The following is a 13,319-nucleotide window of genomic DNA, read 5'->3' on the forward strand; positions in this document are numbered from 1 at the left end:
AATAAGATTTGATCACATTTGCTTTTTACAACAGCAGTTATTAAAACACGAAAGACATTCGTGGTCCTCCATACCTGCATCATGAAGCACTGTTACATGGCACTGAGCGAGTTGGCAGCATGTAGAAAAAATAAATAACTAAATAAATTACACCGCCCCCCGTAAAAGAAATGTAGTGCAACAACACATGTAAGGGCGTCGCATATTTAAAGAGTTTTAAACCCATGAAATGACAATGACACGCACTTTATTTGTACCCACGGGGTATGAATATTTAAATTTCCAAGTTTGGAAATTTCTTTTATTACGGTAAAAAAAAATCTACCACATACTGTTCTGGCTAAACTTTTTTTTTTTAAGGTTAAGCAGCATGAAGAAGTAAATGTTTGGTCTCTGTGATTCTTTGGAACTGACGTGGTTCTTCAGTTCACAATCTACTGTTGAACTGCTGCGCTGGATCACGTGGATCAAACCTGAAGCACTTTGCTAGTTTTCAGCTCACGTTAAATCATATGAAAACTGTTACCTGCTGTTAATGGTGACGTGCTGATTACTGCTGCAGTTGTTACTGGATATTATTTTACACGATGTGACACTTGGCGGTTTAAACCGATCAAACGTGATTAAGTCACAGTTCGGAGATCTTCCCCGGTTTGGCCGAGGTGCTTGAAAACTGCTGTCGGGAGTTCGTGAACTTCACTCAGAGACACTTCGCAGACTCACAGGAGCTCGGTGTGCTGAACGTGCAGGTAACGATGTCCATTCTCCTTATGTGCGCAGGAAGCAGCGGCGTTACGCTGCGCCCTGGAGATGCCTTGGCTGCCTCCTGTTTGGAGTTACCCTCCACCTCGTCATCACAGCCAAGGGTCGCGGTCGATTCGACGCTGAACGGGTGAAAGCTGACACGGGCCGTGTCGTACTCCCACGCTTGTCTCAGGGCAAAGTCTGTAAAAGATTTATTCTGGATGAGTCCGTGATGGTCCCGGTCGTTTCTGTAGCTGGATGTGCGTATGGAAGCGTAACTGGTATCGTTGCTGTTTAAAGACTGTGGAGAGTTTTGACCCTCTGCCCAGCCGATGTTGTCGCCGCCTCCATCCCTGACCCTGTTAACTGTTCTCTTTAGCTTCTCGCAGCCCTTCAATAGCAGGTTTTTGCGACACAATATGTACACCCAGGGGTCTAATATGGGATTGAACGAGGCGAAGCGGACTGCCAACAGGTCGCTGCGATAGTCGGGCTTCATCCCAGCAGAAATGTAAGATGGGCCATATAGTTGGTTAACAAAGATTCGCACCTGTGAGACAAAAGCATGACAGAAGATATCTGAGTTATGATATCAAATAAAGCTAAGACCAGTAACTGAATGTGCACTGGGTGCAGACATAAGAGAACAAATAGAAACAAATAGTCTGTTGCCCTTACCACTAATGGGATAGAGCAGACCAGGAATACGATGGTCATCAAGATCATAAGCCAGAACATTTGGATCTCTGCCGCAGAAGTGACCGAAGGCAGCCGAGGGAAGCGTCGACGGGAGCACCCCTGCTCACACAGCTCAGTCCTGACTATTCCTGTCCTCTGGTTCATGCCCACCAACGTCCTGCACACCGCCAAGTTACACAAAACAGTCACTGCGATCAACATAATCATCACGCCGCCGTACAGAAACGAGTAGCAAGCTCCCAGCGGATCCATTGCTCTCCAGTCGAGAAAGCACCAAGTCCCGGGGATTTGGCTAACGTGCTGTCCGAATCCAAAACTGGGCATAATACACAGCACGATGTTCGCCAGGTAGGTGACCAGGAGCGCAAACCGCGCCATGGTTCGGTCTATGTGCTGGGAGTAAAAGTACGCGTGATTTATGGCCAAGTATCGCTCCACAGCCATAGCGCACAATATAGACATGCCGGCGGAGCCGAAGAAAAGCATGGAAAAGGAAAAGAAGTGGCAGAGCAGCGCTCCCCCTGGCCACCGGCTAGACACGTACGTGGCGATTACCACCGGGCTCGTGAAGCACGTCCCCAACAGGTCCGTGATGGCCATACCGCAGACCAGCGTGTAGAAAGTGGTTTCCTTCTGTTCTTTTTTGGAGACACACAGCACCACTATGGCGATGAGGTTTCCTAGGACGCCCACGGCGAACATGGTGGCTGAAGTGATCAGAGACTTGTACTCGAGCCGAAGCGCAGGGAAAGCGCTCTGGTTAAGCGAGAGAAGCTGTGACGGCTCAGAAACGTTTGTGTCCAGTTCTTCAAACGCGGCAGTGTGGTTGATCATTATTAAACAAAACAAAAAAGCAGTAACAATGCACGAAGATTAAAGCACGAAGGACTTTCAGTGACCTTCAGAAAAGTCGCTCTGAAAAAAACAAAATGCTTCTCCAAAAAAATGAAGAGGAAAAAAAATCACATTGCGTGGAATCTTGTGCTCATAAACGCATAAAGCACACAGCAGTGAAACGTATGTTGTGTTCCAGCACTGTGTTCGGATCCCGGCATAACCACAACAGGTGTGCCTGTTTTTGTTTTACACCACTCGGATTTGCTGGTATTTAAGCTCTGTGCTGATGTCAGGACAGTGACGTGCGGGCTGGAAGCGCGCAGGTTTCCGAGGATCTCATGTCTCAAAGTACAATCATGCGTCTTTTCCCCGATGGCCTTATTAACCCCGCAAGTAAAACTCCATTAGTCTCAGCTCACTAAAGCCGCCAGGCAAATGACAATAGCTGGTATCGTTTAGTGATTAAACTCCTTTTGTCTAATTTTTGGACGGACTTACAAAGTGTACGCCATAATAACCGCATTAAATAGGCTACATTTATATATCTCTACAGCCACGTAGAGCAAAAGGTTAATCTGTTTTTAATAACTTATTTTACCTGAAATTTTTAAATAATGATCACAAATTTTCATAATAAAAATACAAGCTCTCACTGATTCTCACCGATTTCATAAGGAGGCTTTCTGAGATTCACATCATGTGAGAATGCTCTGGATTACGGCTCACTGACGTGCAGTTTGCAACAGTATCCTCTTTATATGGTCCACATATAAAGGTGGAGATCAGCAAAAACTAAACTTCAGCACCAAGGTCAGCGCCTCCCCAGCAACTGGCACCACTCCCCACCAAAGTCAACCTTCAGCAGGCTATTGGTTATTGGTGGCTGTCCGATTGAGATGCAATCGATGACCTTCCAAAGAGAAACGGATTTTGTTTGCTTGTTGCTATTTTGTTTTGTTTTTTGTAGTTTGAAGACAGCTACCATTCCTTCACAAACTATAAAAATACACCCACCTCTTTCATATCTTTTTTTTTTTTGTGTAATCTGATGTCAAAATCGAGCACGGTGCTATCAAATGAAATCCACACATTCCAGCGAAAAGGGCAATCAATCAAACGAGCATGGAGGTGCACATGTCTCTGTTGAAGAGGACTCGAGGGAACAAGCTGTCCATGTTGCTGTTAGCTAAATTGATGGCTCTACAGCCACTAATGTTAATCTGTGGTGTATTGTCGCATGAATGTGGCCCTATCCGAGGCAAAACAGTCTGAGTGAGGTTGAGCTCAACACCGAAATATGACATAATGGGAAATCAGAAACAAAAATAGAGATATTCTTGTGATGACGGTGATGCTTGTCAAGTGAATCAGCCCTAACAGATAAGCGAACCGTGTTAAGAGTTTGCATAATGAGGGGTTCTTTTTGAATTCCTTGTTTAGAGTCCTTGGGTCTTTTGTAGCACACGCTTCATTCAGTTTAAAAAAAATCATCCAATGCACGAGACGTTTCAGGTGTTGTTCCAAGAAATGATTGTCTGTGATTTTTATGTCTTACACTTTTGCTTTTGTTTGTAAGTCAAGACTGTTTTGCAAAAATCTTCATGACTCTGCGTCATTTTGCCTACTCTGTATTCTATAATGATCAATCCAGTCCTTTCTGGCTACTTAAAATATCTTTATATAAAAGTGATGTTGTGTTTGGTGCGGCTTTTGAAAAAAGACACTTTTAATGGCAATGAGACTTTTTACCTGCACAAATAATGGATATATAAAAGCCACAAAAAGTGGAACGTTCTTTCGGGCTGAAAATGATTGGATGCCATTCATGAGAGATATGTTTGGCACATATTTGACACATTAGAGGCCAAAAGGTCATTTATAACAGTTTACAATCACTTTTTTTGGCACCATACCGGCACCCCAAGATGCACAGTCTAAACATCAAGAATAACGTCACAACAATGTGATTGGTCACTTGCAATGTTGAACCTGGAACAACATTTTCATGATGGTCTGGGAACAACACCAACACGAGGATATCAGATCATCCACGAGTCAACACAGTACACGGTTGCCCACCAATTTATCAAACCTCACCCAGTTTCATTTACAGGAAGTTGCACTTGGTTAACTAAATGCATTTATTTATGAATCTATTTACTTATTCAGATAAATATCTGACTTGCGGCAAACAAAGATGGGGGAGTGTGTATTAAAACTGAATTTGAAGTTGACGTTCAGTGAGCTGTGAGATTGCTATCAGCCTCGTCGCAAGCTCGATCGCCTCCTTTCTCTCTCCTATACGTTCATACATACCTCCATACATCGGATTAGTCATTCCACTAAGATCGACTAAATGTCGAGAGGAATTAGCCTGTGGGTGAAATTATAATTTCAGAAGTCATCATAATGAATAATTTACTACTTCTCTAAATGTTGTTTAGTCTTTAATCCGTTCATATTTTTTTTTCAAAGCGTTTGGATTGAACCAGAGCAGTCTAGGAGTCAGACTGCACGACGTCAGCCCACAGGCTCAGTGATGAGGAGCCGCTCCCTTGCTAATTGGGAGTTAATTACGCACAGACTGTTAGAGCAAACTAAATGGAGCTCAAAAACAGTGGACGTTTGCTGCAATTGTCAAGAACGAATCTCTTATCGTCTTATCGAGGTGGTGATTCACAAACTAACCACACAGTGACAAGTCGTTCTGCTGAAGTCTTTGCTTTAGTTCTAATGGTAAACACTGATAACGGTGGAGAGCGTTGTTGATGTTTCCCTGCTGATTGTCAAACTTATATGCTGCTAATCATTTCTGACATTTTTATATAAAGTCTGAAGTAGAATTATTTACTAATGTGAAATGGAAAGCACAATGTTATCCCTGAAAACAACGGAAGTACTCAGATACATATATCTCAATATTAAAATCGATTTTAATGTTTGATTTTCCACACAATGCAGCTTTATACACACGTACAAACATACATAAACACACAGAGCGGAAACAGCAGGATAATCTAATCGGTGGAAATGAAAGAATTCATCATACACAATAGGAGTAAGATTTGTCTGACGGTGCGCTGTTGCAGAGTCTCTCCGTCTCTGTCGGTGTAAGTGGATTCCTGTCCCGCCGTCAGGGACAGATGCCTCCTGGGTGTGTGTTCGATTGTGGGTTTGAAGCGTCCCTTTCTGTTGTAATAACCAAACGCCTTCAGAGATCAGCAGCTCTGATGCTCACACAATAGTATACTCTTTCTCCCTTCGACTGAGCACACATGGGTTTAACGCTTTTGTCTGTGTGTCTTATTCTCACCCAATACATGACGGACGATCCCTATTCAAACTACAGGGCTTTAATCACTTCCAGAGATGGGCAGTAATCTCATTACTTTTTTCAAGTAACGAGTAAAGTAAGGGATTACTATTGCAAAAACGGTAATTAGATTACCGTTACTTTCCCGTAGGAACGCTGCGTTACTGCAACCGTGATTTTTTTGCCAGAATGTCTCAGGACAGTGACGTAAGCGAGTGCGACGTTTGTGACAACAGCTGTGTGCAGATCAACAATGGATCACATATCGATTGTGGGAGAGAGTATGAGCATGGAAGTACTGACCTTACTTTGAGTTTGATTCCATAAAAAGTGACAAAAACATTAGCCTCCGCTGTGCGTGGGAAGAAAACTTCTTTTTACAGCGAAAAAAACCCCCTAAACAAGCACCAAGTGCGCAATGACATAATGGGAAACTCACAGAGAAACTGCGGATTCTTCCACTGACCGCTGCGGCACACCTGCACCAGGGTAAACCTCCGCCTACCGCAGTCCTGCTTTACAGGTGAAAATAGAGCAAAAGGACCGCTGAGTCTTTGACTTTATTTATTTTCTGCTGTGTTTTACTTGCATCTATTTGAAAGACTGAGTGTAAACACAAAAAATATTTTATTTTATGTGCTGGAATGTGCAGAAAATAGGTTTAAATGTTAAACTAATTTATTCAAGTCAGAGAATGTTGCATATAATTAAATTTTTGCTTGATGCATAAAGTTAAAAGATTAAAACTGATAAAACAAGTAAAAAAAAGAGACTTTTCCATTTGATTACATTTTGTATGATGGATTATGCAGAAAAAGTAGAATTGGGCTGAAAGATCTATCGCTTTATCACCTCTTCAGGTTGTAAATCGTGTTTTTAAAAAGTAACTAAGTAACTAAGTAATTAATTACTTTTGAAAATAAGTAATCAATAAAGTAACGGGATTATTTTTTGGGGGAAGTAATCAGTAATTAGTTACTGATTACTTTTTTCAAGTAACTTGACCAACACTGATCACTTCTCAGACCCACTAATCAATTGTCCTTGGAGGTCATAAGCAGTACTGAAGGATGCTGAGATCCTGTTGAGCAAATTCATTACGCTGGCTGTAAAGGAAGGTTGGCCATTACAGGTGTGGCAAACAACAGTTGGTTAAATGGTGTTAATGACTTTTAGAGGGCACTTCAGTTCTCACTGTGAAATAACACAGAGCAGCTTTAGAAGATTCTCAATGGTTGTTACATTTTTAAAAAATCCCAGGAGTTGTTTCTGTCTTCAACACAGGATCAATATAGAAGCTGGCTATTGATCAGCATGTGATGCCTTTGCAAACAAAATGAACGTTGTCATACTGGCTTAACTGCTGGCAAGATAATGTGATATCACCTGTTCACAGGGGAACGTGTAAAGCAACTTCAGCTGAGCACATGAGTTCATCTGGTAAGCTTTTACAAATTGGTGGACTAGCTGTTGTGTCCTGTTTTCAGTTCTAACGTTACACTATATTAGCAAAAGTAACCACTCGCTCATCCAAATTATTGAATTCACATTTTCTAATCACTTTCATGGCCACAGATGTATGATATCAAGCACCCAGGCATGCAGATTGCTTCACCAAGTGCAATGCAAAGCATTAGATGGTGTCTAACCAGATCCCTCCTCTGGATGGCATTTCCTTGGCCTCCAATTACACTGTGAGAAATCTTGGAGTCATTAATTTTGACCAGGATCTTTCCTTCAATGTGCATTTTAAACAATTATATAGGAATGCTTTCTTGCATTTGTGCAATATCACTAAAATTAGTCTAATTATTAGACAGTTTCAAATTAACACCATTCAGAGTGTGCCGAGACACCCTCCCTACTTTTAATATTAGGCTTTAAACTTTCCTTTTTGATAAAGCATTTGGCTAGGACTGGATCAGGTGACCCTTAATCTTCTCTTAGGATCCTGCAGTAGGTCAAGGCTGCTGGGGGTTTCCCATGATGCATTGAGTGTTTCTTCTCGACTCTCCTTTTGTTCATTCACTGTGTGTTTATAGACCGTTCTGTATTTAATCATTAGTTATTATTAATCTCTGGCTCTCTTCCTCACACGCCTGAATCCCAATTAGCAATTCCTGACTAAAACCAGGAAACGCTGGTTTATACTTGGGTTTAATATCGGCACATGCACATATGACAAAATAAATAGTTTCTCTCATTCCATTTCAAACAGGACAGTGGTAACAACAGTAGGCTATGGGCAATTTTAAGTTTTAGATTTTAAATAGGCTGTATGTATTTCAATGGGAGCAACAGGACGGTGTGATGTCGCAAATTTTACTACAGACTAGGACGGATTGTAGGGTAGCAAACATCGTCGGAAAACACGTTTTCAACACTGCAGGTTACCTGGGTGTAATGTTTTTCAGCTAAAAAGAAACATGGTGTGACTCCTACCTAACTAACAGTAACTGAAGGGTAAGCTAACATGTCCTGTTTTAAGCCAGGCACTCACCCCTCCGCTCCGCTGCGTCTCAGGCACCATCGCTCTGGCAGAAAGGGAGCTAGAGCCAGAGCAGGGGGGAGGCGAGCTGGAACATCTATGGTATCTATACTTTTGTTCTTAAAATATTGCGTCTCAACAAAGTACTGTATGGTTTTTATATTTTTAGTAGTGTGTCACACAAACAGCAAATGTTGTCAAAAAAGTAAGAAATATTTGGGGATACTTTGATTCATTTTGGGGGTGCTTCAGCAAAGGTCATTTGGCAAAATTCCTACAAACTTCCCATCATGTACAGGTGGTAGGACAAAGAGTTGCACCTTGCACACAAGTTATGGAAGCCACAGCGATTCAGTTTATTTGTCAACGTATGTGCATGCAAGACACAAAAGAGTTATCAAGTCTCTACATTCTGTCTCCTTTGTTGCTTTATCTTTGTGTAAAAGGACTAAGACAAACCCACCCACAGAATGCCAGCGCTTCTCATCATTGTTGCTTTTATAAGGCAGACCTGCAGTTAGTCATAGATGAGATTTAATCTTGTTTATACGTTATTTCAGTATTCCCTTTAAAAGAAATGTAGGACAGACTTTTCACCGTGATGTACGTGGATGCCCTGGAGGTTTAATAGTTCCTATTAGGTTCTCTATTTTCTTTCCCCCTCAGGTGAAATTTGCCTCGAATGAACAAGAAAAACTTAATGTGGCAAAAGCAAAAAGTGCTTTATTTGTGTAGAAACCCCCAAAGAACAAAGTGTGCACAGAAAAAGAAATAAAGACGCCCCCTTAACTTAACCCCACTCTGACGACATGTCTCCTTTCTGGGAAAAGTGATAGAATTAAAGTGGTGATGTCACCGCGTTCGTGACGTGCACTCCACTGCTATAACTGGATGGTGATGTCTCCCAGTTCAGCGCTGCCAGTGGTATTGTGCTGCCGTTATGTCATCATGTGCCTTCATCTTATTTTTCTTTTCCCACAACTGATATTCAATCAAAACTCTTTACATTGCTCTGCTGCAGCCTGCCACGATGCTTCCACCAGGGAGGCTAAGGCTCATTTAATGTCTGTAAACCTAAGCTTCCCCTATTTGGAGCTCTTTCTTTGTCCCTGTACGCCAATTAAGTCTTATTTGTTTTTCTGGCAATGCCTTTAACCTCTGGAGCAAACTATTTTTAAAACTGTCTTAAAACTGTCTTTTTCATTTCTGCATTACCAGTGGATTCCAATTAATGGCCAAAAATAATCTGCGTCTTATAAAGCTACAGTGTTGTTTTCTTGTACACTGCTGTTGTGGTAAACTCCGAAGGCCATACACATCTGTCCTTCGAGCATTTGCAAATGCACACTCACACACACACGTACGAACAAACCAAAGCTCAATGTCAGTGTTTCATATTTTTCAGCACTAACATCCCACACATGCCCTGCTACATATGTGCCTCAGTCAAGTTTGTTTATGTGTATACAGTGTTTGTGTGTCCGACACATTTCCATCTGTGAGCTGTTTTCATATTTGAGGAGCCTGGAGATCATAGCACAGTCAAGTGGGAAATTCATCTGCCATCCTCTCTGAATATGCTCCAAATCTGCTTGAGATCCTGAGATCTGTTAGAGGTGTTGGTGGCGAGATATATATATATATATTATAATATGATATATATATGTGTGTGTGTGTGTGTGTGTGTGTGTGTGTGTGTGTGTGTGTGTGTGTGTGTGTGTGTGTGTAGGAGGGCTGATATTTTAAAAGGGTTTAAGAGTTAGGTAGCTTTTTACACTAAAAACTAAAATATATAATGAATAACAAGATTAACATTTCCCTATAAATTCTAGTGGTTGTCCCCCTTGTGTGTTTGCACTGTTTGCGCCTGAAGAAAATTCATTATTATGGTCCTAATGTAGAAGACCCCCTCTCTCTTTTTACACCCCTCTCAGTGGAGATGATGACAATGCAGCCGTCAGCATTAATGGTCTTCCATACTGTGTCTTGGTCTCATGCGTCAGGTGGCAGCAGAATATTACACATTTTCATCATGTGAGCTAGCACTAATACTACCACCAACATGAGCATACTGCTCACTAATAACAAGACGTGTGCCAAGCGTCTAAATAACAGAGCGTGTAATGTTTATGGTGTATGGTTGCAGGTAGGTGTGATTTGCATTTTCATTTTTGTGTGGGATTGCAGTTGTGTGGAATCAACACACCCTTGTGGGTACGTGTTTGTGTGAATGTGCATGTACAGCAATGGGAGTGTTTAACTTCAGCTTATTGTTATTTCTGATGTCGCCTGCACCTGCTGAGTTTGAAACACTGCTGTGAAATTAGATGTTCTGATTTGCACACAGGATAGATCTTCTTGTTTTTCTTCTTTTCACTGCTTCCTTTGGGGGTCGCAACAGCAGACCATCTTTATTCATACAGCATTCTACTCTGTTACCCTCTAAGTGTCCTTCTTCACTACAGCCATGATTTCTTCCTCTTTTACTCATGCCTGGCAGCTCCATATTTAACATTTTTGGTCCATCCACTGTCCATCCTCTGCACACGTCCAAACCATCTCAGTGATGTCTTTCTAACTTTGTCTCCAAACCACTCAACCTGAGCTCCTTCTGATGCACCTATTTCTAATCCTCCACAAAATTTCAAAATTATCTAAATGAATCTAAATGAATAATGTTCCCGTTAAGAATCTGTCCTCTTTGTCCTTTCCGTTCAGTTTACTGTCCTCTGTGTAGCTTATGATTTAAAACTTACAACACGGGAAAAACAAATTCTCTCATCACTGCGAGGACACACACACACACAGTCATGTCTTCATATCTTAGTCGGGACGTCTAATTGGCATAATACTTTCCCTAACCACTTACCCTAACCCTAACTATCAAAAATGAATGCCCAACCCTAACCCTTAGCCTAAACCTAACCATAACCTAATTGTAACCCTGACGCTAAAACTGCATTTTGAGTCTCAAAAATGCCTTCAAACTCATTGGGACGGGCATTTTGTCCCCACAAGGGCAGTTGGTCCCCACAAAGATATGTAAACATAGTACACACACACACAAACACACACACACGCACACTTTAAATGTCAAGACTGGGAATCAACTGGTTTCAAAAGATGAAAAACTGAAACTACACTGAAATATGAGCAATAAAAACCTCAAACTAAAATTTAAAAGAAAAGGAAAATGCAAAATCATAAAAACTGATTATTACTACACTAACGATGCCTCAGTGCTCAGTGAATAGTCTTCACTGTGAACACAAAAGAAGTCTCTGTTCTGGCTTCCGGCTCTGCGTTTTGTTTGGTTTCTCTTCAAAATCCTCGTCTGTGAATCTTGTTTTGCAGTAGTTCAGAAAAAAGAAAAAGGATTGCAGTCATTATTTTCACAGGTGAAGTTCCCTAGCTTGTAAACTGAGGAGCAGGGTTTGATTAGTGACATGAAAATTCACTGATACACAATGAATTTCATAACATAACACTATTTACTGTTATTCAAGAGGAAATAAAAATACACTATACATATTACACATTTAAGTGACAAATTATTGGAATTGTTTAGCATAGAGAGGGAAAACAGAACTAGTGGGAATGTGTAACAGAGAACTGTGCTGATGATGGATGGAGTGCACCAGAGGGGACTGTTAGAGGGCACTGGAGACCAGCAAGGAGAATATTAGGAGAGGAGCTCCAAAGAAGATAAACTGAAGCTGGAGGCTGTTAGACTATTAAAGCAATATAACCTTATAATCACAGCAAGTCTCACTACCATCTTGTAAATGTTAACTTTGCTGTTATCTTTTTTCACCTCTCTTGTGCCTTGTCTGTTGCTTTGAACGGTTGACACCTTTTGGTACTTACTTAGTCACCTTTTCACCCGTCTCCCTCTCATTCACACTCGTATATTCTATTTTGCTTTTACTGACTTTCATTCCTCTTCTCTTTAGAGCACACCTCCATCTCTCCAGGCTCGCTTCCACCTGCTACTCTCACTACAGATCACAAAGTCATCTGCAACATCATTGTCCACAAAGACTCCTGCCTGACCTCATCCGTCTGGCTATCTATCAACTTTGGAAACAAGAAGGGACTGAAAGCAGATCTCTGATTTAATCCCACCTCGAAGTCGTCCTTCCATCTTCAACACACTCCCTCCACTCATTAGCACATTTCCATCTCCATCCTTAATCACCCTAATCTGCTGCACATCCTTTCCAGTCTCTCTCTAGCCAATTGATATAATCAACCCTTTACTCCTTCCTTACAGTCCAACCTCACAATTTACTGTAAGACTTTTCCTTTAGTCTTGCCACCTCTCTCTTTGATGTAGACCTAGCTTCCCAGCACTCCTGTCTACTTTCTTCATCATTCTGACTATCCCACTTTTTCTTTGCTAACCTCTTCGTTTCCTGTACTTGCTCATTCCGACCTAAAGTCTCCTTGCCCTCTTTCCTCTGTCCAGTAGACATACCAAACACCTTTTGGTACTTTCCCAGTCATCTGGTAACTCTTCCCTACCACCCAGAGTCTGTCTCAACTGCTCCCTGAACTCTGCATAACCTTGCATGTGTTTTCTCTTGCTTCTTCTTCTTGATCTGCCAGTTCATGAAAACAGACATTTGATACTGCCTAATATTATTCTTTCTCAATGCCACCCTGCAGCCTCATATCTCTTTGAGATTGCACCTCCATGAGATGTAGTCCACCTGTGTGCAGCTTCCTCCACTCTTATGTCACCTTGTGTTCCTTCCTCTTCTTGAAATATATGTTCTTTACAGCCATTTCCAACCTTCCAAAGTCCACTACCATCTGTCCATCTGCATTTCTCATCTCTCTACCCACTTAACACCCTCTCATCACCTCTTTTCCTTTCACCAGCATGTCCATTGGCATTGACATTGTCTCCCTCTCTCCTCCGTGGGAACACTCCCTACCACTTCATCCACTTACCGCAGAATTTCAGATGGCCTTCCTGATGCAACCTTCCCCATATGTAATCAAGACTTGGACCTTGCACTATGATTAGGTTGTTCTCTTAATGTCCCACCACAGAATTTAAATCAGGTTGAGGTCTGAACCCTGAGTGGACCATGACACAGAGTGTCACCCTGAATTGTGTTAACTGACTTCCTTTAACAGGTTTCCTGGCCAATCAGAGCAATCCCAAAGCTGTTTGGAAGAAAACAGACCTGCAGTGCTCCTAACAGCTACAAGGACATTTATAACATATGT

General features: G+C 41.6%; 1 protein-coding gene across 1 annotated transcript; it reads right to left on the reverse strand.

The window, feature by feature from the left end:
• Positions 1–2,436, reverse strand: ptger4c (prostaglandin E receptor 4 (subtype EP4) c). Its single transcript, XM_026149859.1, has 2 exons — positions 1,423–2,436; positions 1–1,294 (listed from the first exon to the last, which is right to left on the reverse strand). Exons 1-2 carry the CDS (start codon positions 2,275–2,277, stop codon positions 701–703), a joined length of 1,449 nt encoding a protein of 482 aa, XP_026005644.1. The 5' UTR covers positions 2,278–2,436; the 3' UTR covers positions 1–700.
• Between the last annotated feature and the right edge of the window lie 10,883 nt (positions 2,437–13,319).

This window comes from Astatotilapia calliptera, chromosome 18 (assembly GCF_900246225.1).
Source record: "Astatotilapia calliptera chromosome 18, fAstCal1.2, whole genome shotgun sequence".
NCBI lineage: Eukaryota > Metazoa > Chordata > Actinopteri > Cichliformes > Cichlidae > Astatotilapia > Astatotilapia calliptera.

Excerpts from the sequence above, each read along its gene's own strand:
- ptger4c (XM_026149859.1), bottom strand. The coding sequence starts at position 2,277 with ATGATCAACCACACTGCCGCGTTTGAAGAACTGGACACAAACGTTTCT. Across the intron at positions 1,295-1,422 it reads TCTGCTCTATCCCATTAGTG|GTGCGAATCTTTGTTAACCA; the intron begins GTAAGGGCAACA and ends TTTGTCTCACAG.